Here is a 26936-nt window from a genome sequence, read left to right on the forward strand (position 1 = left end):
TCGCGCGCAAAAGTCTTTGTCCGCAACGTCACAGCCCGAAGAACAACAACAATCGCGATATATGTGTGTTTTTGTACTTTGCTCTGTCTGTGGTTCATTTTGATTGGTTTGATTTTTGGTTCTTGTGGAGGAAGTCGCCATGGTCCAAAGTTAATGGAGTATGGTTGCTGGGAGTATTTTTTTAAAGCCTTTTGTGGGAGCGCTTCTATATCACATCACGTGGGCACCACACACACCCGGGCCAATCAGGTGTAAAGGCGGTGGAAAAGCATCCGCAGGGGGCTAAAGTGAACTGAGCCACACCGTGTTCTGTCGGTGGAAAAGCGGCATATGCTTTCTTGTCCCTAAATAAAAGTTTATACGTATATATGTATGTATGTGTATCTGGCGAGTGAGAGTGAAAATGTGTCTCCAAAATAAATTTTGTTGTAGTTGTGCTCTGTACTTGTATAATGACAATAAATCTCTTCATTCATTCAAGAACAAAGCCCACACTTCCTTTCAACATTTTAAAAGGTCACAACCATAATCACTGACGTTACCAAAATAAAACTGTAACAGGATACAAATTCTCATTAGATACAGGGGTTAAAATGCTAACTGTCATGTTAATAGTTAATTATATACACCCTACCTGATCAAGAAACTCTAGGATTCTGGCAGTTTTTGCTTTGGTTGTCCCTCCTTTCTTTCTGATTATTTTAAGTAGCTGTGGGGAGTGCTTGTCCAGCTGGACCATGAATCTGGTTAGCAGGGGAACTGCAGTAACCCGCAGAAACTCTGCATTAATCTGTACATGAGTAGACAGTGTACAATACATTTTTTTAAAGACCAACTTCCAACAAGAAAAAGTCAAAACATATATTTCCCATTTCCAAACTATGATAAAAGGCATTAGTACAAAAAAGTTATACGTCTTCCATCTGAAATAGACCTGGCCATCTTTCCAAGAGGTTCTTATTGTCAGGCTTCTTATCCACAACCTCTTTCCTCCTGAATTCGAAGGTCCTGGCCATCAACACACAGATATTTATATGAAGAGAGACAGAGACAAACGTGCGCGCACAAACACAAGCTTGTGTCTAGAAACCGCGAGCTCACCAGAAAAATTCAAACGAAGCGGAGCACGGAGTTATACTATGAATGTTATGAACTATGAACTTATGCTAGCTAGCTGTATCCACCACCGATGCATCGTGGTAACGCTAGGTAGTTAGTATACTGGTAAAAAACGGCTTTTTGCCTAACTTGCATTCCCGACTGTGATGGTCGGTTGCTGGTAACCAGTTCTAACGTCGCGCCGGATAGCTAGCTAGCTTGTAGCTAGCAGCTACAATCATGCAAAAATTGGGGGTGGCTGTCGACCCAGCTTAAATGGGGTTATTTTCTGCAATTTTGGCAATACAAATTATAAAAGCTTTTGTAACACACTTGGCTTTACTTACGTTTATTTTCAGATGAAATTAATCAAAGATGTGACACGATGTTTCCAGCGGCCATGCAGAATAAAAATGGGTCCCGGTCTATTTCTGGTTGGCGTGTTCAAGTGCAAATCACTTTGACTCAAATTAAAGATATTATCTGTTCAACATGAAAAGAAATATATGTTTTGAGAGAAATCAAAAACTTTGCGTTGTGTCCTTTGTGCAGATATTTAGTTTCATCCAAATCAAAAGTGGTATTTTAAAATGCAAAAAGAAAGAGTTTCACAATCAAATCAATGATTTTATTCTGTTTTGAATGGCACTTATTAGATTGAATGAATGACTGCATGTTAGACTTTTTTCAGTGTATGCACAAGTTTTCCAAACAAAGTTATTTGCATCCATTTACCTTTTACCTTTTTTAAATAACCATTTCAAACTGTTTACAGAACAATCAGCTGTTCTTCAGTAAGATGCCACACAAATTATTTGTGCCACTCCAAAAAAATAATTTCTGTCCACTATAAAGGAGAACATCACAGCCTGATACCTGCAGGTCTGACAGCAGCAGGTGTATCACTCCTGTTTCTACCTGGAGACAGCAGTCGCCTCATTGTTCTGACACACAACACAAAGCTATCCACAACACTACACACTAACTACACAAGACAGCACACTAACTACACACTCAGACACAAACTTAACAACGTAGTGTATACTGTACAGTGTAGTGACGAATGCCCAGACCTCTACATTGGAGAGACCAAACAGCTACTTCATAAACGCATGGCACAACATAGAAGAGCCACCTCCACGGGACAAGACTCAGCTGTCCATCTGCATCTAAAGGTCAAAGGTCACTCTTTCCAGGATGCCAATGTTCACATTTTGGACAGAGAGGACAGATGGTTTGAAAGAGGAGTGAAAGAAGCTTCTATGTCCACTGTGAGCAACCATCTTTGAACAGAGGGCGGGGCTTATCACACCAACTGTCTGCCATCTATAATCCAATTTTGAGATCCTTCCCAGATGCCTGAACGCCCACTCACATCCTGGGCCTCTTGACCTTAGTGAGTCACATGATAGGGTGGGGCTAGGTCTTAGAACTGAAGAAGCTTCTCAGCTGAAACCTCTTCATCAAACTTAAAGAAGTCCAGCTGATTTTCTTGTCTTTTCAAGCTCCTGACGCACTGACCAACTTTTAGATTGAAATTAAATTATTCAGCAGCAGCCTGACAGAAAGTGCAGACACAGGCTGTTTACTGATGGAGCACCAACATCTGTCAAAGCTCTGAACCTTTAAAATGTTGTTTGACATCAATGACATCATTCAATCTCTAATGTGTTGACATCTGAAGAAGAAATGTAATCAGATTACCATCTGGCTGTCCACAGCTGCAAAGATGGAGACCAGATATTTTACTGTACTGATAATCAATCACACATTGATGTACTGAGGACTGATTAACTGTGATTCAGATAAATTCTCTCCCCTCTGAGCTCTGATAGAGACTTAAGTTAACCTGTCTGTTATCATGATAACTGAGACTGAATGACTCCTCTCAACCTGAAAAAGACTCAACCTGTGAAACCTGTTCCTGAAACGTTTTCAGTGAGAGGATTAAACATGTGACTGTAAACATTCCCAAATGCCCAGTGTTGTATGGTCCTGTTTTTCTCTTGTTCATAACTAAACGTGAAGCACTTTGTTGCTTTCAAATGTAGAAATAAAACCGATCATTGAAAAATCCTCAGAGACAGCTGCACTCTCTGAATTCTCTTGTTTGTTTGTTTTAGACTGAACTTTATTTAAACTAACGAGACAACAGTGAAAGGTTTGTGGTGATTTAACGAGCCCTCATTAAACTCAGACTGAACGTCTTGTTTTTGTTCTCATTACCTCCCCTGAGCCTCTGACCCTTGACCCTACTCTTTATATAAAGGTAAATCTGTTGTAGTGGTAATTCCTCCTGTTTGGCAATAACAAGATCCATTTTTTGTTTCTTCCTGCTGCTTCTCCTGCTCTGGTAAAAAAAAAACACCCATAGGCCCACCCCAGTGCATGCTGGTCCTATACCAGTCTCTTTATTTATAGAAACAAAATGGCCCTACAGCTCTTACTGACTAATTGAACAAGGTAACATCAAACAAACAAAACATTGAAACAAATATTAACCTACAAATAAACTTGTAAATAAACCCCAAAATATAAGTAAACTAACAACAAACATTAACAACAAATTTCAAAAATAATAAAAATAAAGAACAAATAGCTCCAACATCTGTTATTGTCTCGGTATTGTCTGTTTGTTTTTCTGAAGGAGAAACTGAGACAGTCATGTGACCATCAGGAGTCCCATTAAACTATAAATTCTATCAAACTTTATTTAAAATCACAGTGGAGACACTTTGTAAAAAAATAATAATTAGATTTATGTTCAGCTTTCAAGGGAGCCAAGGCCGCATTACATAAAGAAGGTCAAAGTTCAAAGATCTGAACATTAACTGATGGACGTTGAAGATCTCAGAGGGGAGCACTCACACAGAGGAGGCAGCAGAGCTGAAGGTCTGCTGTGGGGCTGGAGATGGTCTGACAGGTGCCATCTCCAGCCACCTCGTGCTGACGAGGAAAGCATGGAGGGGTTTGTAGATGTGGGACGGTCAGTGGAGGTGCCTGTGTGGACTGACCAATCAGGACAGCTCAGCAGGAGTCCAACCAGGAGGTGATCAGGGAAGCTCACTGTGACCTCAACGACCAGCGGACGGTTGGTGGTTTTGATCCCTGGTTGCTCCAGTCGCCATGCCAAATACCCTTTGGTGACATACTTACCCCGAGCTGCTCTGTGAGACCTCCATCAGAGTGTGAATGTTGTATAAATGCAGATACATAAGAAGCACTCTCTTTTTACTCCTAGTTTTGTTTGTTAAAACAGAAATCTAACAGTCCTCACTGACTTACATTGATAATCTTGGCTTCGATGTGTTAAGATGTTACTGAGAGACTGAAACATCACACCATAACACTCAGTGTCAGTGAGCAGGGTGTTTTTTATATGACCTCTTCATAGCAGGAGGAGACTGTCTGCTGACAGCATAAATCTTTTTTTTTTTCAAACAGAGCTTTTAGTTTTTACAGTGTGTTTCCTGTGTTTCAGGGGAAGCCATATGTGTTCGACCGAGTCTTCCCCCCAACCACTGAACAGGTTCAGGTGTACGACACCTGTGCCAAGCAGATCGTCAGAGGTCAGTGCAACATATTCCATTAAAGAAGGAAAGTGACTGAGAGGAAGTGACGGCTGTAAACGGCGTTTGTTTCTTTGTTTGTGCCTCAGATGTGTTGGGAGGATATAACGGCACCATCTTTGCTTATGGTCAGACCTCCTCAGGAAAGACTCACACAATGGAGGTTGGTCTGTTGTTTTGTAGTTTATTTTCAGGTCTTTGTTTTGGTGTTATTTGAATGATTAATTAAATGATTCGTCATGTTTCAGGGGACCCTTCATGACCCTCATCAGATGGGCATCATCCCTCGTATTTCCAGAGACATCTTCGACCACATCTACTCCATGGATGAGAACCTGGAGTTCCACATCAAGGTGATTCTGCTTGTGAAACAAATATTTTTATGTTGTTTTTGTGTTTCTGTTGTCAGATCTTAGGAAAATCTAACTGTAAAAAATGATTCTTCATCTTAATTCAAAGAAATATCATCATTTGATCAGTGTAGCATCATTTAATCTCCAAAGTGTTTTTATTCTGAATCACAGTTTTTCTTTTTAGAAGACTGAACATGTTTAACGTAACATAAACACTGGCTGTGTATCTGCAGGTGTCTTATTTTGAAATCTATCTGGATAAAATCAGAGACCTGCTGGATGGTGAGACCAACCCTGAACCTTTACTATGCTCATATAGAGTTGAATAGAATAGTAGAGTAGAAATAGAGTGTAAGTACAATCAAGCTAATGCTAACTGCTATGATGATGCTTTCATGTTTCAGTGTCAAAGACCAACCTGGCTGTTCATGAAGATAAGAACAGAGTTCCCTTTGTGAAGGTAAATAAATCGTGTTAGCTGCGTTTCGACTGCAGGAACAAAAGTCAGCAGAAACTGTCTCCAGATGTTTGTTTCCACAGCTGTGGGGATCCACTGGACTCACCTGGTAGCCTAAATAGTGACTGGATATAACTGCAGAGGCCTGAACTATTTTGGGTTAGAAGGTGGTTCATTCTTACTGGGGTAAATCGACACAGTAACTTATGCTGTGAATTTAACTCGCTCTGGAGCCCGTTTAGATCCAGATTAGACGTCAGCAGGTATGAAGCACCGCCCACTGACCAATCAGTTCTCCAGAATACAGCGTCACAGTTCCTGGATGATCCGTCAGAGGTTTGTGTGCAAACAGTAGGAGCGTCTAAAGTTTTCTACTTCCATGCAAAGACATGGTATTAAATCATAAATATTAAATAACAAATAATAATATAGATGTTTAGACACAGTGTTATTAATTTATAAGCGTAATTATATGATTATAAAACAGGACACCTGCACTCTACCTGCTGAGCTCAGATCAAATATGGACATAGACTCATGTCTGAATCGTTAAACGGCAGCTGAGAGAATAGGCAAGGCAAGTTTATTTATATGGCACAATTCAACAGCAAGGTGATTCAAAGTGCTTTACAGAGACATTAAAAAACAGAAACAACTAAAAAGCATGATTTAAAAAGAAAAAGAAAAAAAGGAACAGTAGATAAAATCAGTAGTTAAAATGTAAGTTTTGAAATTTAAGCTTAAAAGTAAAACTTTTAAGGATTTGGTGCTTTATTCAAATGCAGCTGAGAACAGGTGAGTCTTCAACCTGGATTTAAATAAACTGAGTTTTTCCGCTGATCTGAGGCTTTCTGGGAGTTTGTTCCAGATATAAGGAGCATAAAAGATGAATGCAGCTTCTCTGTGTCTGGTTCTGACTCTGGGAACTGATAAAAGACCGGATCCAGATGACCTGAGGGATCTGGAAGGTTCATACTGGGTCAGGAGGTCACTGATGTACTTTAAAGTCTATCCTCTGACGGACAGGCAGCCAGTGTAAAGACCTCAGAGCTGGACTGATGTGGTCCACTTTTTTGGTCTTAGTGAGGACTCGAGCAGCAGAGTTCTGAATGAGCTGCAGTCCTAATGTGTTTTTCTAATTTTAGCTCTGCATCCATCACTACACCCAAATTTCTCGCCTGGTTGGTGGTTTTTAGGTGTATAGATTGAAGTTCTCTGGTGACCTGTAATCATTTTTCTTTGGCACCAAAGACTATTACCTCAGTTTTGTTTTTGTTTAGCTGGAGAAAATTGTGGCACAACCAGTCATTAATGTCCTCAATGCATTTACCAAGAGCCTGTACAGGGCCTTGGTCTCCTGGTGACATTGTGATATATACTTGTGTGTCATCTGCATAGCTGTGGTAGTTTATTTTGTTGTTCTTTATAATCTGTGCCAGTGGGAGCATGTAAATGTTAAACAGAGGGGGTCCCAAGATGGAACCTTGGGGAACTCCACATGTGATACTTGTCTGCTCAGATGTGAAGTTACCTATTGATACAAAGTATTTCCTGTTTTCTAAGTATGTTTTGAACCAGTTTAGTACAGTTCCTGAAAGACCTGCCCAGTTCTCCAGTTGTTTGAGTAATATGTTGTGGTTGACTGTATCAAATGCTGCACTGAGATCCAGTAAAACTAAGACTGACATTTTTCCACTGTCTGTATTCAGACATGTGTCATTAAACACTTTGGTCAGAGCGGTTTCAGTGCTGTGATTCTGACTAAAACCTGACTGGAAGGCATCATAGCAGTTATTCTGTTTAAGAAGTAATTGAGATGTTGTGTGTGGCCTCTGTTACATGCTGAGTCAGCCAAAGTTGCCCAGAGTGTTACTCAGGTCTTTAGTCCCTTTGTCCTGAGGGTTGTCCACATGGATGTTAAAATCCCCAACAATAATTACACAGTCGAAATCAACACAGATCACAGACAGCAGTTCACTGAGATCATTAAAAAGTCTGTGCAGTATTTGGGAGGCCTGTAAACATTAAGAAACACAACTTTGGATGGGGCCTTCAGCTGTAAAGCCACATATTCAAAAGACTGAAAACTTCCAGGAGATAGCTGCTTACATTGAAATGATTCATTAAATAAGACAGCGACCCCCCCTCCTCTCCTGCTCACCCTGGCCTCACTGATAAAACTGTAGTTAGGAGGGGTCGTCTCGATGAGAACAGCTCCACTGTTACTTTGGTCCAACCAAGTTTCAGTTAAAAACATAAAATCACGGCTGTGCTCAGTGATTAAATCATTAATTAAAAATGTTTTCCCAGCTAAAGATCTAACGTTTAATAAAGCCAACTTAAGTGTTTTAGAGGTATTATTTGCCCCCTCGTGTTTGGGAGCAGTCTGTGGCACACAAGGTATGTTTACTATATTTAAAGATCTTTTAGAGTGCAGCTCTCGGTGTTTTGACCAGGCCACATGTCTCCTTCTGTCACCTGAAAGTACAGAGATTTTAAAACCTTCTAGTAAACAGGGTCCCAGCTTCTCCTGGGAAAAGTCACCACTGCCATAATCCTTGCAGCCCGGACCCTCCACACATCACACATCAGACTGCGGAGACAGAGCATGAAGGTGGTAAGAAGGAACTAGGGGGGGGGGCAATGTAACTTCGATTGCTCTGTTGGGGGCGGGGCTCGATGGCGAACCTTTGGCTGTTCTGGTTGGGGGTTTGTGGGGACAAAAAGGGATTGGGCCGGGGGGTAGATCTGATCCCAGCATTGACCCGCTCCATCATCTCCTCAGTGAATTTCAGGTGTGGGGAGGAGGGAGAAAGGGAGGGGGAGGAGGGTGATGACCTGTCAGGGGTTTGGGGGACTGGGGAAGATCCTGGTCCTGGTCGTTGGTGTTGTTGAGAGAGTTGGAGGCAAATAGGGACCCCTCTTCTTGCCTCAGATGTCTCTCCTTTCTGAGGCTCTTCCCGGGTGGGGGCAGATGGAGCTCCTCCTCAAGGTTTCTGCTGGGCTTTGTCTGTTCTTGGAGTACTGTTTGTTCCTCTTTATGAGATAACTCCTCATTTATCTCAGCCTTGGCACCAAGCACAGATGGATGACGTATGGAATAAAACAAGTTGGAGGTGAACAGTTTCACCCCTGACTTGTTAAAATTAAATCCATTTGCTTTAAACAAATGCCTGTGTTCCCCAAAAATATTAAAATTGTTGATAAAATGCACTGAGTGGTCAGTACTAGTGATGGGATTTCTGGCTCTTTTTAGAGAACCGGCTCTTTCGGCTCGGCTCACTAAAAAGAGCTGGCTCTTTCAGCTCGAATCCGGCTTTTCGGGTTGTTTTGTTGCTTTAATTAATTTATTATTAACAATAATATAAAATTATGCACAAAAGGAATTACTAATGTAAAAAAAAAGTGGTTTTATTTATATATGTTTATTAGGGGTGCAACGATATTCGTATCGATATTGAACCGTTCGATACAGTGCTTTCGGTTCGGTACGCATATGTATCGAACAATACAAAATTTGTAATTTATTTTATCAACTTTCCTTCTGACGATGCTGTCTGTGTTGAGCGCTCAGTGAATCTGCCTTCGACTGCTCCGCCTAGGGTCGACAGTGCAGCCTAGGCGGAGTAGTCGAACGCAGATTCACTGAGCGCTCAACACAGACAGCATCGTCAGAAGGAAGAGCGCAGGGCAAGCTAGCGAGACAGAAGTTAAGCTCTCCTTACAACATGGACCTCCCCCACCCTCATTCAGATCTGGCGTTTGGAATTATTTTGGTTTTCATGTGACGTATGACCCTGAAGGTAAGCGAGTCATGGACTAGAGTAAAACAGTATGTTGGATGTGCCATGCAATGCTCAATTACATGGGTGGGAACTAGTGTGTTAGCGCAGTTAGCTCGTTAACGTGTTGGCCGTCTAGCCCCATGCACGGGGCGATCGGCGGTAGCTCGTTAACGGAGATTTGCCGTGTTGTGGCGTTAAGGTCATTTCAACGAGATTAACCTGAAAGCACTAGTGGGAACACAACGAATATGACTGCACATTTACACCGACATCATCCTAGTGCAAAGACAAGTGGAAGCAGAAAAAAAACAAGCAAGCATGCTACTAACTTTAGCCGAGTCATTTAGACAGCTGTTTAATATGCTGCTGAGAATATAGCCCAGAAGAAGCGGATAGTATAGCTTTTATTTTGGAAAGAGACATTTCTCTGTAATAAACTCTCTTTTCCAAAGATGAGTGATTCCTCAATCAGATACAGGGCTCGCAATATCGCTAGCCCAATGTCCCGGGGCTAGCGATTTTTTCAGTCGGGCTACCAAAATCTATCTCTGCCCTGCCCGTCGGGCTTTTGTAGGAAAGAAAAATATATGTCAATGCTTTTGCATTCTTTGTAGCTGGGTAATTATGTCATTGGCATCGGTGAGCCACTGTCAATATGTGACATATTGAAATCGCGTTTGAATTTGCGCTTGTTTTTTTGCTTTCACTTTGCAATCGCGTGAACTGTGTATAGAGAGCGACAGCACTGATCTGTGAGTGATGATAATTTGTGCACCAATTCCTCTGACATCGTCGTATTAATTGTTAGCTTACTATGCAAACATGACAAGTGAAATCTCCCGCAGCAAGCTTAAACATGTGAGAGGTTGATCGCGCAGAGAATCGCTGAGCTTATGTGAGTGCGTGTGTAAAAGCAGCAGGATTTATATTTGACTACGATGACCTGGATGACTGAGAACCTTCACAGACAGATATATATATTTTAGTTCTGCTGAGCCAAATAAGACAGGTCAGGGTGAAGAAGTGACAGCCAAAGAAAAGCTTACCGCAAAACGGAAAAGTTATGACAAATCAATAAGGCAAAAAGAAAGTGCAGCTTTATGGTTTCATGGACAAAAGAATTTCTGTGGCTGCAATATGACGAGCTAAATAACCAGGGCTGCACATAAGTGGTCCGCAGGTCCGTATTCGCTGTCAAAATAAAAAACACGCACAAGGGTTAGGGTTAAATTTAAAAACTGTACTTTTGAGTTAAAATATATATTTATAATTTTAATAAATGACAAATTAAAAAGGCATGAACATTTTTTTGTATCGAAAAAATATCGAACCGTGACACCAAAGTATCGAACCGAACCGTGAATTTTGTGTATCGTTGCAGTCGGGCTGCAGCGAAGTGAGGTCGGCTGCCGTGCTGGATGCTCTGCCCTAACTTCTCCACTTTTTGCAGTTTTTCGTCACTTTTTGCTATATCTGCGATAATCTTGCATGGGCATCATGCAAAACACACAAATCCGCTACAGTAGAGACACTTTGGTTTCTATTGGTCTGCAATACACGAACATTTCACCATGTTTAACTCCGGACCCAACCTGGCCAAAGGAGATCCTGAGAGAGAACAAAGGACGCGACCCTAAGCGACGGCCTCGAGGTAAAAGAGCCGGCATCAGGAACAGGCTACGGGCTCGCGCACACCGCGCACCCATGCCCAGTATCCTGCTAGCCAATGTTCAATCCATCGAGAACAAGCTTGATGACCTCAGAGCCAGAATCAAGTTCCAGAGAGACATTCGGGACTGCAACCTCCTCTGCTTCACCGAGACTTGGCTGAACCCAGCGATACCAGACCACGCCGTGCAGCCGACAGGGTTCTTTTCGGTTTACCGCATGGACAGGACAATGGAGTCGGGGAAGAAAAGAGGTGGTGGAGTATGTTTGATGGTGAACAACAGATGGTGCGACAGCACAAACATCTCCCCACTCACACGCTCTTGCTCGCCCAATCTGGAGCTTTTGATCGTTAAGTGTCGCCCTTTCTATCTCCCTCGGGAATTCACTGCAGTCATTGCCTGCACTGTTTACATTCCGCCTCACGCGGACTCGGACACTGCCTTATGTGAGCTACATGAGGCTCTCACACATCAACAAACACTTCACCAAGATGCCGCACTCATTGTTATGGGAGATTTTAACAGAGTGAATCTCAAACGGACATTTCACAACCTTCACCAGCACATCAACTGCCCCACCCGGGGCACGAGTACATTAGACCACTGCTACACCCCGTTCAAGAACTGTTACAAGGCTCAGCCCCTGCCGGCATTTGGAAAATCGGACCATTCCGCCATCTTCCTCATGCCTGCTTACAAACAAAGGCTAAAGCAGCAACCACCAATCAGGAGGGAGGTCGCTCGCTGGACGGACCAATCGGTGGTCGCGCTGCAGGACGCACTGGATGACGCAGACTGGGACATGTTTCGGCGCAGCTCTGATGACATCAACATGTTTACGGAAGCGGTTGTGGGATTTATCGGGAAACTAGCGGACGACACAGCAGAAAGAACTATCATCCGAACGTTTCCCAACCAGAAGCCGTGGGTGGATAAAAACATCCGCGACGCTCTGAGATCACGCACCGCTGCCTACAATGAAGGGCTTGTCTCCGGTAATATGGACCTATACAAGGCTGCGTCCTACAACGTGCGCAGCGCGGTCCGAAAGGCAAAGCGGAGCTACGGGGAAAAACTAGAGTCACAGCTACGACAGTGCGACTCTAGGAGCCTGTGGAAAGGACTGCGGAGTATAACGGACTATAAACGACCAGCTTCTTCAGTGATGAATGCAGATGCTTCACTGGCTGATGAGCTGAACACGTTTTATGCTCGCTTCGACGCCGCAGCAATTAAAACAACAAACGGCTGCGCGCGCTCGGAGTGCACCAGTGAAGAAAATGCATTCGTCATCACAGAGCATGCCGTGAGGAACACCTTCAGGAGGGTGAACACCAGGAAGGCAGCAGGACCAGATGCAATCCCTGGCCGGGTCCTTAGAGCCTGCGCTGACCAGCTAGCACCGGTGTTCACGGAGATCTTCAACCTCTCCCTGGCCCAAGCTGTGGTTCCCACGTGCTTCAAACAGTCCATTATTGTCCCTGTTCCAAAGAAACAACAGCCCGCTTGCCACAATGACTACCGTCCAGTAGCACTGACTTCAATTGTGATGAAGTGTTTTGAAAGACTGATGACACTTCTTCACTTCCTGCCACCATCGACTCACTTCAGTTTGCTTACCGGACTAATCGTTCCACAGACGATGCCATATCTCACCTGCTCCACACATCCCTGAGTCACCTGGACACTGGCAGAGGGAATTATGTTAGGCTGCTGTTCGTGGACTACAGTTCAGCATTCAACACAATAATTCCCTCTAAGCTTTTCACCAAGTTGACGGATCTAGGACTCAGCTCATCACTGTGTCAGTGGATCCTCAACTTCCTCACAGACAGACCCCAATCAGTGAGGGTGGGAAAACAAGTCTCCCCCTCCATCTCACTCAGCACTGGAGTGCATCAGGGCTGTGTTTTAAGCCCCCTGCTGTACTCAATGTACACTTATGACTGTGTAGCCACATCCGACACCACCTCCATTGTCAAGTTTGCTGACGACACTGCTGTTGTGGGCCTGATCTCCGACAACATCGAGACGGCCTACCTGGAGGAGATTAGGAACCTGGAGACCTGGTGCCAGGAGAATAACCTCCTCCTAAACATCAGCAAGACTAAGGAGCTGATCGTGGACTTCACTACAAAGCAAGCGAGGAATTACAAACCCCTCATCATCAGTGGCACGCCAGTGGAGAGAGTGGACAGTTTCCGATACCTGGGTGTCCACATCACTCAGGACCTGTCATGGTCCTGCCACATCAACACCCTGGTTAAGAAAGCCCGTCAGCGTCTCTTCTTCCTCAGAAGACTTAGAGACTTCCATTTGCCACTGAAGGTGCTCAAGAACTTCTACTCCTGCACCATCGAGAGCGTCCTGACGGCAAACATCTGCACCTGGTTTGGGAACAGCACCAAGCAGGACAGACGAGATCTGCAAAGGGTGGTGCGCTCGGCAGAACGCATCATTCAATCAGAGCTCCCTGACCTGCTGTCCATCTACACCAAGCGGTGCAAGTCCAAAGCTAGGAAGATTATGATGGACCTCTCCCATCCCAACAATGGACTCTTCTCACTGTTGAGGTCTGGGAAGCGATTCCGCTCCCTTAAGGCCAAAACAGAGAGAATGAGGAGGAGCTTCTTCCCCCAGGCTATTCGGGGCCTGAACCAGGTGTAGGACTGGACTCTCCCAAACACGTCACTATAAGACTGGACTCTCACACACGTCACCACACGCACCACCACACATTTCCTATAATCCTATAATTCCTATAATTTATAATCCTTATCTTTATAATCTCTTCTGCTATTTGCACATTCTTTACTGTAAATTCCTAAGTTAATTTGTAAATTTCTGTAGTAAACTGTAAATTGTAAATATTGTAAAACTTTTCTTCTGTCATTTAATGTGCATTGTACAGCTACAAGCATTTCACCCCAATGTCATACTGTGTATGGTTATGTGTGTGTGACAAATAAAATTTGAATTTGAAAAAATTTGAATTTGAAACTGCACAAATTGACAGAAACACTGAAGCAGCTCCACATTTTATTCTTATTGGACATGTTTGTCCTATTTGTCAGGTGACAGGAGAACCATCACAAAGCTCAGAGAGTAATAGTGACACAAGATCACAGGTGAAACTGGATGATGACCTGGTGGTTCATGACTGTATTTGAAGCACATGTGTGACTGCATGTATGTGGAGTGTCTCACTGTTATTTATCAGGTGACAGAGGCAGCTCTGCCATGTTGTAGCTTGGACAGAGGTGAAGAGGCGAGGTCACTGGTGACTGACTGATGATTTTCTGCTATAGATTAACTAGTATTTATTATCATGACAATTGTTAGGCTGCTGATGTAAATTGATTCATTAGTGTATATTTGACAAAGAATCTGAATTGACATGTCTCACTTTTTATATGGAATATGGCTGAAGTAAACTAAAGTCTAAAATACTTAGTCATTTGTTTAATAGTAATTTAACATTATATAATTCACATATAAAACTATGAATTGTAATTTTTAAAAAGCATGTAGAATAGCATATGTAGGCAAGTATATTTCTCCTTTCTTTTAATCAAAGCAAAGACAAAAAGGAAAAAAATAAGAAACAGGGTTCGGTGGTTGAATCATCCGTCCCCACCAATTCCAAAACCAAATCTACGCCCTTGGTCCTCCCCCTTCCAGGAGACGTGATTTATGTCTTGGTTTTGCACCAAGACAGTTCAAGGGGGGATTATTGCTTGAGGATTTATTATAATGCACAGAGTCTACTTTCTTGGTCATGTTATCTGTGCTCCTTAGCTGTGTACTAGTTTGCTCATCGCCATTGTTTTGAATCAAAGGCAAGGTTGTTTCATTTCCACACAGTCCATTTACCTCCACGTTTACTTCTAAGCGATGAATTTTTGTCTCCAGTACTGCAATCTTCTGCAGGAGGCTGTGGTAGTCATTTGTGGAGAGGGGAGGCATTTGTTGCTAGTTAGCCTAGCGGTTAGCACCTTTCCAGGCTATTGAGGCTGTTAGGTGCCCAGACGCTGTAATCAGGCTTCAGCTGTGTGTAGGCCACAAACATACAGAGCGCTGAAGATAAGGTAACTATAAAAATTTTGCTGTTTCTGTTAAGAACACTTTAGTCCTAATGATCTATAAATGACCAAAAGCTATTGCAGGTAAGCTCATGCGGGAAAAAAAGGGAAAAAAAAACAGCATAAAAATCAATAAAAGAAGCAAAGCATTTAAAGAGCAAAGAGAGGAAGCATCCACACTCACAAAAAGGGGAGGTACAACCTTTGTGAGGAGCAGGTCATGTTTTCTGGATCTGGTTGTCACAGAAAACTCTGTTTTATTCTGGTGATTTTGAAAATGTTTAATTGTCATTATGCTTGATTCTGATCTGCTGATGAGTCACCGCTGGAAACGCAACACAACCGACCACATTCATTCAAGTTTCCACGTCTCCTTTATGGAGCTGTGGAACAGTAAGCTTTAATATTAAATTGATATATTATATTCGTTCAGTTTATGGAGAATTTTGTTTGTCTGCTGAGTCTCACAGGTGTGCTGTGGGTGCACGCCGCCTCCAAACAGCCATATTTACCGCATGTCTGCAGCGTCCTGCTGCTGATACTCTACTGATGTGTGTTTCATTGTCAGGGCTGCACGGAGCGCTTTGTTTCCAGTCCCGAGGAGGTGATGGACGTTATCGATGAAGGAAAAGCAAACAGACACGTTGCTGTGACCAGTAAGTCTTCACCTGTACGTGTGATACTTCCGCCCCGACCATCGTGTGTTTGTTCTCGGATCAGTTTACTGAATGGGGTTTCTTCTTCATGCAGACATGAACGAGCACAGCTCTCGCAGTCACAGCATTTTTCTGATCAACATCAAACAGGAGAACGTGGAGACGGAGATGAAGCTATCAGGGAAACTTTACCTGGTGGACCTGGCAGGCAGCGAGAAGGTCACACTACTCCATCACACTCAGTGAGCACCTGTTCTCTGTAAATTTCTGCTTGCTGACACCTGGATTGTGCTTTCTGCCATCCAGGTGAGTAAAACAGGAGCAGAGGGTGCCGTTTTGGATGAGGCTAAAAACATCAACAAGTCTCTGTCTGCTCTGGGGAACGTCATCGCTGCCCTGAGTGAAGGAACGGTGAGTCTTCATGTCTCCGATCTTCAGGTCTCTGACATGTATGCCTGAAATATTCTGGATTTAACTTGATTTGTTTGACAGAAACGTCACAGCTCACCTGATTTTCAGGTGAAGTGATTGTCACGTGTCTCGTGTGTCTCTAGAAAACCCACGTTCCATACAGAGACAGTAAGATGACCCGGATCCTTCAGGACTCTCTGGGTGGAAACTGTCGAACTACCATCATCATCTGCTGCTCGCCGTCTGTTTACAACGAGGCTGAAACAAAGTCCACGCTCATGTTTGGACAGAGGTACGGCAAGTCACCTGATCAGAGGAAAAAGCAGAGTACTGTGGTTGAAGTACGTCCTCCACAGATCTGAGTGTTTCTTCATTCCGTGTCCTGTTGTTTCAGAGCTAAAACCATAAAGAACACAGTGTCTGTGAACCTGGAGCTGACCGCCGAGGAGTGGAAGAAGAAGTATGAGAAGGAGAAAGAGAAGAACAGGAGTCTGAACATCATGATCCAGAAACTGGAGAATGAGCTGAAACGCTGGAGGAAAGGTGAAAAAAGATGTTACTTCAGGTTTTCACCTGGAGACGGCATTTATACTTCAATCTGCCTGCACACTCCAGACAGCTCAAAACCCACGATTGATATTGCTCTCTCTCACCGCTGGCACTCCCACAACTTTTTACTCAGAGCTACCGAATACCCATGTTGTCAAATAATCTGATTGGTTGATGTGGTGCATTTTTCACCAACAGCAAAGGGGGCATCATGTTTGTTTGTTTTTCAGTTTTCTTCCTGCACTAAATGTGACTATCCAGGAAACAGCTGTAAATGATGTATGTGCTTTAAAGTCCACAGTTTCCACAAAGGTGGAGTGAGACTGCATCTTGCTGCTACGTCATCTTAAATCTGTCACGTGTTTTGGAAGGCAGGTCATTTGGTGGTGGCACGAACGCATTCTGCACTTTAATTTTTTTCACATTTGGTTCTGGTACCAAAAGAGTTCGGTTAGAGAAAGATCATGATTTTTGCTGGACTCAACCCTCTGACATCAAACTACTCCTATCAGCAAGTCTCCCCACGTGACAGCCTCTGGTCATATATTCTGGCAGCTTTTCCTAAATGAGCTTTAATGATAAAAAAAACACTCATCCTTTAACATTTACCAGCTTTGTTCCAAAAGAAAGTTTAAAAGCTTTTTCTTCCTCCTGGAAGGTAAACGTCTGCCTCCATCTTTGTGTTACTTTAGTCTGTAAAGGTTTCACTTCAGGACTCTGAAGTAGGACAGAGCAATGTGGCCAAAAATATTTATCATGATATACATTTGAAAATTTGTGATAACGATATAACTGACGCGAGAAAAAATACTTAACAACTCCACAACTTTATTAGTGCAAACAATTATGCAAATTCCTCGCTGACAGTCTAACCAAAAGGCATTTCCAGTGGAAACTGGCCGACATAACCTCAGCATAACCATTTATAATATCCACAAAACTTAAAAAGAGGTTATACACACACAATACGGTAACATTATGTTGAAGCACAGTACATATTACACCTGTGGCTCCTGACTACGATGCCATAATGCTCCGACAATCCATCAAGCGGTGCGGCTTTGTAGCTTAGCAAAGTCATATTAAAACATTTTTGACAGATTTCTGAGCGCCGTGCACATAAAATCGGTTCGAGGTCAGTAAGCACAACCAGAATTCATACATAAGGTGCACTGTAGATTTTTTGAGAAAATTAAAGGATTTTAAGTGTGACTTATTTTCCGAAAAACACGGTAATAACGACGGCCCGCTAGCATGCTCTAACAAAAACTGTGCTTTGTTGTGTGTCTGACGGACAAAAGCTAAACCAGTTCCACACCACTGAAGTTGCAGCATTTTTACAAACCAGTTCTGGTTCATCTGATCAACGATCCGCTTTCGCCCTTCTCATTCTCTGCCATGCTTTTTCTGCCATGTGCTCATGAAAACAAAGGCACTGCGCATGCATGTATCACCATATTCTATTGCGATATTTCATTTTCTTATCATTGCCTAACATTATACCGGTATTACCATGAACGGCATGATATGGCCCAGCCCTATTTTGAAGGTTTCCGTTTCAAGGTTTCCGTGTCACGCTTTGATCAGTTCTCTTTAAACTCGTTTTAGAGAAGGCAGTGACAGTACCAGGGAGCGTTTTACATGCAGCTATTCACCTGTCCACTAGAGGCTGCTATACTGTACACGTGGTATTAGTTTGTTTAGGAAAGCTGTCACTGTGAACCGTTTATGATGGAGAGTCTCTTAATATTTTGTCAGAGTGGAGCTGTTTGTGTCTGAGCCTTCATTTTGCGTCTGATTGAATTCCTGTTTAGTTTCTGTTGGCAGCTCACTGATAAGACTCTCAGCTGCAGCTCCGTCTCTTGTGATGTGAGCATGTGGCCAATGTTTTATTCATGGATCCTGATTTGATTCTATTATCAGTAATTTTGACTCCTCCAGGTGAGTCTGTACCTGTGGAGGAACAGCTGGGCAACAGAAACAAGAAGTGCAGCAGCGAGACAGCAGCAGCGATTGACAGCTTGGCTCCGCCCCCTGTCGCCCTGTCTGTGGAGGAGAAGTCGCAGTACGAGACTCTCATCACTGACCTGTACCAGCAGCTGGACGACAAAGTGAGTCGCACCTGTACCCTGTGTGAGGCCAAACTATTTAAAAGCTCAAAGACAGCAGTGCTTTTCTTTTAAAGCAGGGGTCCCCAATCCCAGTCCACGAGGGCCGGTGTCCCTACAGGTTTTAGATCTCACCCTGGGTCAACACACCTGAATCACATGATCATTACCAGGCCTCTGGAGAAGTTCAAGACATGTTGAGAAGGTAATTTATCCATTTAAATCAGCTGTGATGGATCAAGGACACATCTAAAACCTGCAGGGACACCGGCCCTCGTGGACTGGGATTGGGGACCCCTGTTTTAAAGGATTGTGGAGGTCTCATGACGGCAGCTTTGACTGCGGAACAAAAGATTTTTAAAAGGGATCACTACAGGTTTTCCCTTAGTCAGCAGTTGTCCCTCTCCTAGATCAGCTGGAGCTTTCTTTAGGCGCCTTCCCAGCTTTGACAAATGTCCAGCTGTGATAACCACATTTGCTCAGGGCCTTCTTGATGTAATGAACATCATATCAAAGAAACTGACCTCACAACCCAGTGTTAGTCAGTGGTGCTAGTTTCAGTCATTGTGCTAATGTCCTATTTATAAGGTTGGAAACCTGCAGTCAGCTGAGACTGAAGAGGCCCACCTGGGTAATGATGCAACGTTTCTCCCACTGAGAACATCCGGATGAGCACAATCAACCTTTGGAATCTTTAGTGAAGGTTACAAATGATCTTCTTGTGGCCTCTGACAGTGGACTCATCTCTGTGCTTGTCCTGCTAGACCTCAGTGCAGCGTTCGATACTGTCGACCATAATATCCTATTAGAGCGATTAGAACATGCTGTAGGTATTACAGGTACTGCACTGCAGTGGTTTGTATCATATCTATCTAATAGACTCCAGTTAGTTGATGTAAATGGAGAGTCCTCTTCACACACTGAGGTTAATTATGGAGTTCCACAGGGTTCAGTGCTAGGACCAGTTCTGTTTACATTATACATGCTTCCCTTAGGCAATGAGCATCTGCATTTTAAAATTGGCTTCACCGCTGCTACAAAAAAGTAAGAAACACTTAGTAACAATAAATAATTACTGTAAAAGTAGAACAGTCAAAGTCTGATTCTGCCTTTCTAACCTGGATTTCATTCATTATTTTCTCCAGGTAGTTCTAAACACTCTGGATTCTCTGATTAGTTCAGCTGCCATTCCTCTGCTGCTCTGCACCGCTTCGGTCATAGACTCCCGCTCTGACCCACCCTGTCACCATCACCTACATATTTATTGATCAGTCACAAATAGCTAGCTCTTAGTCATGTTAAAGCAGCTTTTACATCAAAATGTATGTCAATAATTGTGTTGCTAGGCAACACCTCTGTAGTGGATAATTTATGCCGGGTCAAAACATCCTCTCCACTTCTAGGTTATAGTGGTCATAATTATTTGTCTTTGGATCCCACACACCCAAAATTCAGTATTTGATGAGTAAGTCCATTTTAGAAAAATCGGGAAATATGAGATGATAGGGTTTTATTTTAACAAGGTAACAGTAAAATAATAATAATAATAATAATAATAAACTTTATTTATAAAGCACACTTAAAAACCAAGGGTATGCCAAGGTGCTTAACAAGTAAAATAGAGTATATGAGGAGGATAATAGAAATAGGACCAAAGCAAGTACTAAATATGCAAGCAGATAACTGTCACTAATACATAGGAAAGCAACAGGTACAGAGCAAACAAGATTTTAAATGAGCATACAAGTGCGTGATATAAAATCATAAAAGAAATATTAACTAGAGGGAAAGGCAAGATTGAATAAGTGGGTTTTTAGTCGTGATTTGAACAGTGCAATGGAATCAGATGCGCGGAGGTCGAGAGGAAGGGTGTTCCACAGTACCGGGGCAGCCAGAGCAAACGCACGGTCACCCCGAGACTTCAGTCGAGATCTGGGTTGGGTCAGAAGTAGTTGAGTGGCAGATCTGAGTGTTCTAGCAGGAGTATGTGGTTTGAGAAGTTCACTAAGATAACTTGGCGCTAATTTATTAATAGTTTTGAAAGTAAGAAGTAATATTTTAAATTGAATACGGTACTTTATGGGCAGCCAATGCAGGCTAGCTAGGACAGGGGTAATATGGCAAAATTTCCTGGTACCTGTTAAAAGGCGGGCTGCTGCATTTTGGACTGTTTGCAGTCTAAGAAGAAGAGAAGAGGGAAGACCATAGTACAAGGAGTTACAATAATCCAACCTGGAGGTCACAAAAGCGTGAATAAGCTTCTCCAGGTCCTCATGCGGAATATAATGCCTAGCCTTAGAGATAAGGCGCAGTTGGTGGAAGCTAGATCTCACTACAGCAGACACTTGCTTATCGAGTTTGAGCGAGCTATCCAGCAGTACACCCAAGTTACTGACATAGTCACAAGAAAAACTAGCAAAGGAACCCAGGGTTGGGCACGAGGGATTTTACTGTTGAACACCACAATCTCAGTCTTCTTATCATTTAAAACGAGGGAATTACTCAGGAACCATTCTTTGACCTCCCGCATGCATTCTTGAAAGTAGTGCAGGGACACAGCAAGGTCGTCAGTAAGTTCAAAATAAATCTGTATGTCATCGGCATAACAGTGGAAGGCGATATTCTATTTTTCAAAGATTGCACCTAAAGGGAGCAAATACAATGAGAAGAGAATAGGGCCTAAAACTGATCCTTGAGGCACACCACAACAGACCGGAGCGGAGGAAGAGGAGAAGGTGCCTAAGTGAACTGATAAGGATCTATCAGCGAGGTATGATTTAAACCAGTCGAGGGCAGTGCCTCTAATACCCACAGTGTGCTCAAGTCTTAGTAATAAAATGTTATGGTCTACCATATCAAAGGCCGAAGAGAGGTCCAGTAAAACTAGGACCATAGAGCGTCCAGTATCAGTGATTACAAGAATATCATTAAGAACTCTAACCAATGCTGTTTCAGTGCTATGCAATGGCTTAAAGGCAGATTGAAATTTCTCAGCAATATTGTTCGTGTCCAAGTACGCCTGGAGCTGGGAGAGAACTAGTCTCTCCAGGATTTTGGACAAGAACGAAAGCTTAGAGATCGGTCTATAGTTTGAAAGGTCATAACAGTCAGAATTTCTTTTTTTAAGAATCGGGTGGACTACAGCATGCTTAAAGGACAAAGGAACACAGCCTGAGAGCAAGGAAAAGTTCATAAGAAATAGGATACTAGGTCCGATTACATCAAAACAGTCCTTAGCTAAACAAGATGGAAGAATGTCAAGCACAGTATTGGTGTTATTCATTTGAGCAACTAGCCGCTTAAGAGTCAAAAGTGACACAGGCTCAAACTGGTGGAAAGTTGAAATGCACTCAGGAATGGGGAGAGGATATAAAACAGGGGGGAGGGAGGACTTAAGAGATGAGACCTTTTTTAAAAAGTGATGCCAAGGGATCAATGGACAGTCCACGCCAAAATTCCAGCATGTGCAGTAACCCCGGAAAGCATGCAGTGTCTTCTGGATAGTGTGTGAAATTATCTGTTGTCACAAGTTGCATGAATGGGCCAGATCTTGTCTGGTTTTGTACAGTCAGTCTTCTTAACGCCTGCTGTGGTAACTAGCTGGAAGACATGTTTAAATCATTAAACTCTGTCTGATTGATGTTTAGGATGATGAGATCAACCAGCAGAGTCAGATGTCTGAGAAACTCAAACAGCAGCTGATCGACCAGGATGAGGTGAGTCTCACCTGAGTGTTACATTCCATACTATCCACTGATCGATGGATCACAGGTTAATCAATAGCTCTCCACCAGCTGCTGGCATCTATCCGCCAGGACTATGAGCGGCTGCAGGAGGAGCTGTCCCGCCTGCAGAGGGAAAGCGATTCAGCTAAAGAGGAGGTGAAAGAGGTGTTGCAGGCGCTGGAGGAGCTGGCTGTCAACTATGACCACAAGAGTCAGGAGGTGGAGAATAAGAACCGCTGCAATGAACAGCTGAACGACGAGCTTGCTCACAAAACTGTGAGTCCACAGTCAGAGGGATGGATGGATGTTTGAATGGATGCATGGATGGATTTTTGGATGGATGGATTTTTGGATGGATGGGGGTGGATGGATGTTTGGATGCATGGATGGATTTTTGGATGGATGGATTTTTGGATGGATGGATTTTTGGATAGATGGATGAATTGATGTTTTGATGGATGGATGGATTTTTGGATGTTTGAATGAATGGATGGATTTTTGGATGTTTGGATGGATGGATGGATTTTTGGATGGATGGATTTTTGGATGGATGGGGGTGGATGGATGTTTGGATGCATGGATGGATTTTTGGATGGATGGATTTTTGGATGGATGGATTTTTGGATAGATGGATGAATTGATGTTTTGATGGATGGATGGATTTTTGGATGTTTGAATGAATGGATGGATTTTTGGATGTTTGGATGCATGGATGGATTTTTGGAAGGATGCATGGATGGATGCATGGATGGATTTTTGGATGGATGGATGGATGGATGGATTTTTGGATGCATGGATGGATTTTTGGAAGGATGCATGGATGGATGCATGGATGGATTTTTGGAAGGATGCATGGATGGATGCATGGATGGATTTTTGGATGTTTGAATGAATGGATGGATTTTTGGATGTTTGGATGGATGGATGGATTTTTGGATGGATGGATTTTTGGATGGATGGGGGTGGATGGATGTTTGGATGCATGGATGGATTTTTGGAAGGATGCATGGATGGATGCATGGATGGATTTTTGGATGGATGGATGGATGGATGGATTTTTGGATGCATGGATGGATTTTTGGAAGGATGCATGGATGGATGCATGGATGGATTTTTGGAAGGATGCATGGATGGATGCATGGATGGATTTTTGGATGGATGGATGGATTTTTGGATGGATGGATGAATTGATGTTTGGATGGATGGATGGATTTTTGGATTTTTGAATGAATGGATGGATTTTTGGATGGATGGATTTTTGGATGTTTGGATGGATGGATTTTTGAATGTTTGGATGGATGGATGGATTTTTGGATGGATGGATTTTTGGATGGATGGGGGTGGATGGATGTTTGGATGCATGGATGGATTTTTGGAAGGATGCATGGATGGATTTTTGGATGCATGGATGGATTTTTGGATGCATGGATGGATTTTTGGAAGGATGGATGGATTGATGTTTGGATTGGATGGATGTTTGGATGGATGGATGTGTAATGAACCTGCTGTGTTTCCAGGTCAGTCTGGAGGCTGTTCAGAGGGAGCTGTCCTCCCTGCAGGAGCTCAGCTCTCATCATAAGAGGAGGTCAGCGGAGATCGTCACTTTGCTGCTCAGAGACCTCAGTGAGATCGGCAGTGTTCTCGGAACCACCGAGCTCAAAGCTGTGAGCCTCAAACTAGTTCTTCTTCTCATCTACTTCTACTTTTCATGTGTCTGAAAACAAACTCTGATTCTGTCTCTTCAGATGACTGAAGTGAGTGGAGTGATGGAGGAAGAGTTCACCTCTGCCCGACTCTACATCAGTAAGATGAAGTCTGAAGTCAAATCTCTGGTGAACCGCAGCAAACAGTTGGAGGTCAACCTGACAGAAAACACCTGCAAGATGAAGGCGAATGAGAAGGAGCTGAGCACGTGCCAGCTGCTCGTGTCGCAGGTGAGACAAATACAAACTGAGACACACACACACACACACACACACACACACACACACACACACACACACACACACACAGCCTGTCTGAACAGGTGTGATGATAAATTCACCTGTGCTGTTTGTTTGTGTGTCTGCTTGTGCAGCTCCGGGCAAAGCTGGGGTCTCTCACCGATGACCTCCAGAAGGTGGAGCAGAAGAAGAGGCAGCTGGAGGAGAGTCAGGATGCTCTGATGGAGGAGGTCGCCAAGCTCCGCGCTCAAGGTAATACTGCCATGGTTACAGGAAACAGTAAACTCTGATTGGCTAATTTTTAAAAATCCATCACAGGTGAACAGGTAGAAACAATAAGAGACTCTGTGTTTGTGTGTGAGCAGGTCAAATGCACGAGCTGACAGTGATGGACAAAGAGAAAGAACACATGAGCCAGCTGAAGGATGTTGTGGAGATGAAGGTAAACATGGCGTGACGTCACTGTGAGCAAAGTAACAATCAACAGTCTGTCAAAGCTAAATCAGTGATAGAGGTGATGGAAGTGTCACTGTGTGTTCTATAGAGAACGCTGGAGGAACAGATGGAGAACCACCGGGAGGTTCATCACAAACAGCTGAGTCGACTCCGAGATGAGATCGATCAGAAACACAGAGACGTCGACCGACTCAAAGAGTGAGTTATTGATTATTATTGATTGATTATTGATATTACTAATTACTGAGTGATTGAGCTGCTCTCAGACTCTTCTCAGCTGTTCTGGGTTCAGTCACATCGTTCATTTTAAAGAGATTTGTTATTGGTCAGATTTTTGCTTCAAGCATGTGTTTTGTCAGAGTGTCGAGCCGGCTGTTTCCAGCTTCTTTGTTTCTTTCAGCGTGAATCAGGCTCTGCAGCTGGAAAACAGGAAGCTTCAGTCTGACTTGGACAAACTGAGAGCAGAGGATCAGAACAAAGACCAGAAGCTTCAAAAGCTCATGTACGTTTGTCTCTCTGTTCTTGCAGTCGCCTCAAACATCGTGATTGAGGTTTTAGCGCCATCAGACATGGTTGTGTCCACATTCAGTTCACGATATAATCTGTGACGTCTAAGTGTGTCAGACAGAAATCATATATTTATTTATCATGTTATTTTTCTCATTTAAACTCCTGCGCCGCTCAGATGACATCATTGCATCATGTTGCCTCCTTCTGCTTCCACCTACCGTTTCTCTGACCAATCAGTGAACTCACATTAACAGGCAGTGGGTGTAAACGGAGTTCAGGTGGGTCATGCTAAACTCTGCTTGTGTCTTCAGGTTTGTGAACGAGAAGAGAGAACAAGCCAAAGAAGACCTGAAGGGTTTGGAGGAGACAGTGGTATGAGATTGTATTTTCACTGGCATAGATGCTCAGGGTCCAGAAGTGCTTCTGTGCAGCACCACAGTGGGTGTTACATCAATCTATGACTGAAGTGCAGATTTTCAATTCAACTAAAATTTTATATGAACTGTTGAAATGCGTGCTCAATCATCCAGATAAGGAAATCCATAAAAGTTGATTCTGTTTATCTTCTCTTTATGTATTATTGTAGGTCTACATTACAAGATAAAGCGCCTTGAGGCGACTGTTGTTGTGATTTGGCGCTGTATAAAGGATTACTCCTGAAAGTCTGCAAATAAGCTCTTCAGTTAAGGGCCTCCAATTCAATTTTTCAATTTCATTTCGTCATCAGGACGCTACAACACAGAGCAAACACCATCCCCACAGACACAGCGGCCAGGGAGGCAGAAGAACATCAAGAAGGCCCTGAGTAAATGTGGTTATCCCAGCTGGACTTTTGTCAAAGCTGGGAAGGCGCCTAAAGAAAGCTCCAGCTGATCCAAGAGAGAAGGACAACCGCTGCCTAACAGAAAACCTGTAGTGATCATGTACGTGTCAGGAGTATCAGTACAGTTGAGGCGCATTTTTCCTAAACACCGGTTCTCTGGGGCTTTCAAGCCCCAAAACATGTTGCGCCAGAAATTGGTCCACCCCAAGGATCGGGTCCCCCGACACAAACAGAGTAACAGAGTGTACGCTGTTAAGTGCAGGGGGATTGCCAGGATTTATAAATTGGAGAAACCAAAAAACCTCTGGTGAAGCGGATGGCACAACATAGAAGAGCCACCTCGTCAGGCCAGGACTCTGCAGTCTTCTTGATGCATGCAATCAATAACTTAACTGCTTAAATAACTTTAGGCCTGTGGCCCTCAAACCAATTGTGAGTAAATGCTTTGAGCAGCTGTTTTTGTAGCACATCAAGGACATTCTCCCAATAAACCCAGATACCCTTCAATTTGCATACAGAACCAGTCTATCCATCTCCACCACCCACCACCTTATGCTGTCACACCTGGAGAGGAAAACACCACAGTCACTGACTTCAACCACTTTTAACACAATCATCCCACACCAGCTGGTGGAGACACTGATGCTTCCAGGTGTGGACACTGCAACCTGCAACTGGGTTCTCAGCTTCCTGACAAAATTCAATTCAGCTTTATTTATACAGCCCCAAATCACAACAACA

At 43.3% G+C, this 26936-nt stretch overlaps 2 protein-coding genes and 1 pseudogene across 2 annotated transcripts in view; 1 reads left to right on the plus strand and 2 right to left on the minus strand.

Annotated features, from left to right (window-relative positions):
• Nucleotides 1–972, minus strand: part of LOC146651713 (uncharacterized) — a 4581-nt gene extending 3609 nt beyond the window's left edge. Inside the window, exon 1 of the mRNA XM_085384758.1 lies at nt 635–972. Within this exon, the coding sequence (XP_085240884.1) occupies nt 635–895 (261 nt within the window). The 5' untranslated portion in view covers nt 896–972. The remainder of the gene's footprint in view (nt 1–634) is intronic.
• The window catches only part of LOC146651712 (kinesin heavy chain-like), a 61055-nt gene that overhangs the window by 13512 nt on the left and 20607 nt on the right, over nt 1–26936 (plus strand). The window contains exons 2-21 of the mRNA XM_085385363.1: nt 4580–4667; nt 4757–4830; nt 4916–5020; nt 5254–5302; nt 5425–5480; nt 15583–15670; nt 15765–15889; nt 15977–16081; nt 16225–16373; nt 16476–16624; nt 18572–18741; nt 22386–22454; nt 22533–22739; nt 23981–24127; nt 24209–24397; nt 24541–24658; nt 24772–24848; nt 24951–25060; nt 25263–25364; nt 25684–25744. Coding sequence (XP_085241489.1) covers nt 4580–4667; nt 4757–4830; nt 4916–5020; nt 5254–5302; nt 5425–5480; nt 15583–15670; nt 15765–15889; nt 15977–16081; nt 16225–16373; nt 16476–16624; nt 18572–18741; nt 22386–22454; nt 22533–22739; nt 23981–24127; nt 24209–24397; nt 24541–24658; nt 24772–24848; nt 24951–25060; nt 25263–25364; nt 25684–25744 — 2238 coding nt within the window. The remainder of the gene's footprint in view (nt 1–4579; nt 4668–4756; nt 4831–4915; nt 5021–5253; nt 5303–5424; nt 5481–15582; nt 15671–15764; nt 15890–15976; nt 16082–16224; nt 16374–16475; nt 16625–18571; nt 18742–22385; nt 22455–22532; nt 22740–23980; nt 24128–24208; nt 24398–24540; nt 24659–24771; nt 24849–24950; nt 25061–25262; nt 25365–25683; nt 25745–26936) is intronic.
• Nucleotides 7601–10968, minus strand: LOC146651714 (uncharacterized; annotated as a pseudogene).

The sequence above is a fragment of the Rhamphochromis longiceps genome, linkage group LG16 (genome assembly GCF_057381845.1).
Source record: "Rhamphochromis longiceps isolate RC_006_pf linkage group LG16, R_longiceps_female_GT1.1, whole genome shotgun sequence".
Lineage (NCBI taxonomy): Eukaryota > Metazoa > Chordata > Actinopteri > Cichliformes > Cichlidae > Rhamphochromis > Rhamphochromis longiceps.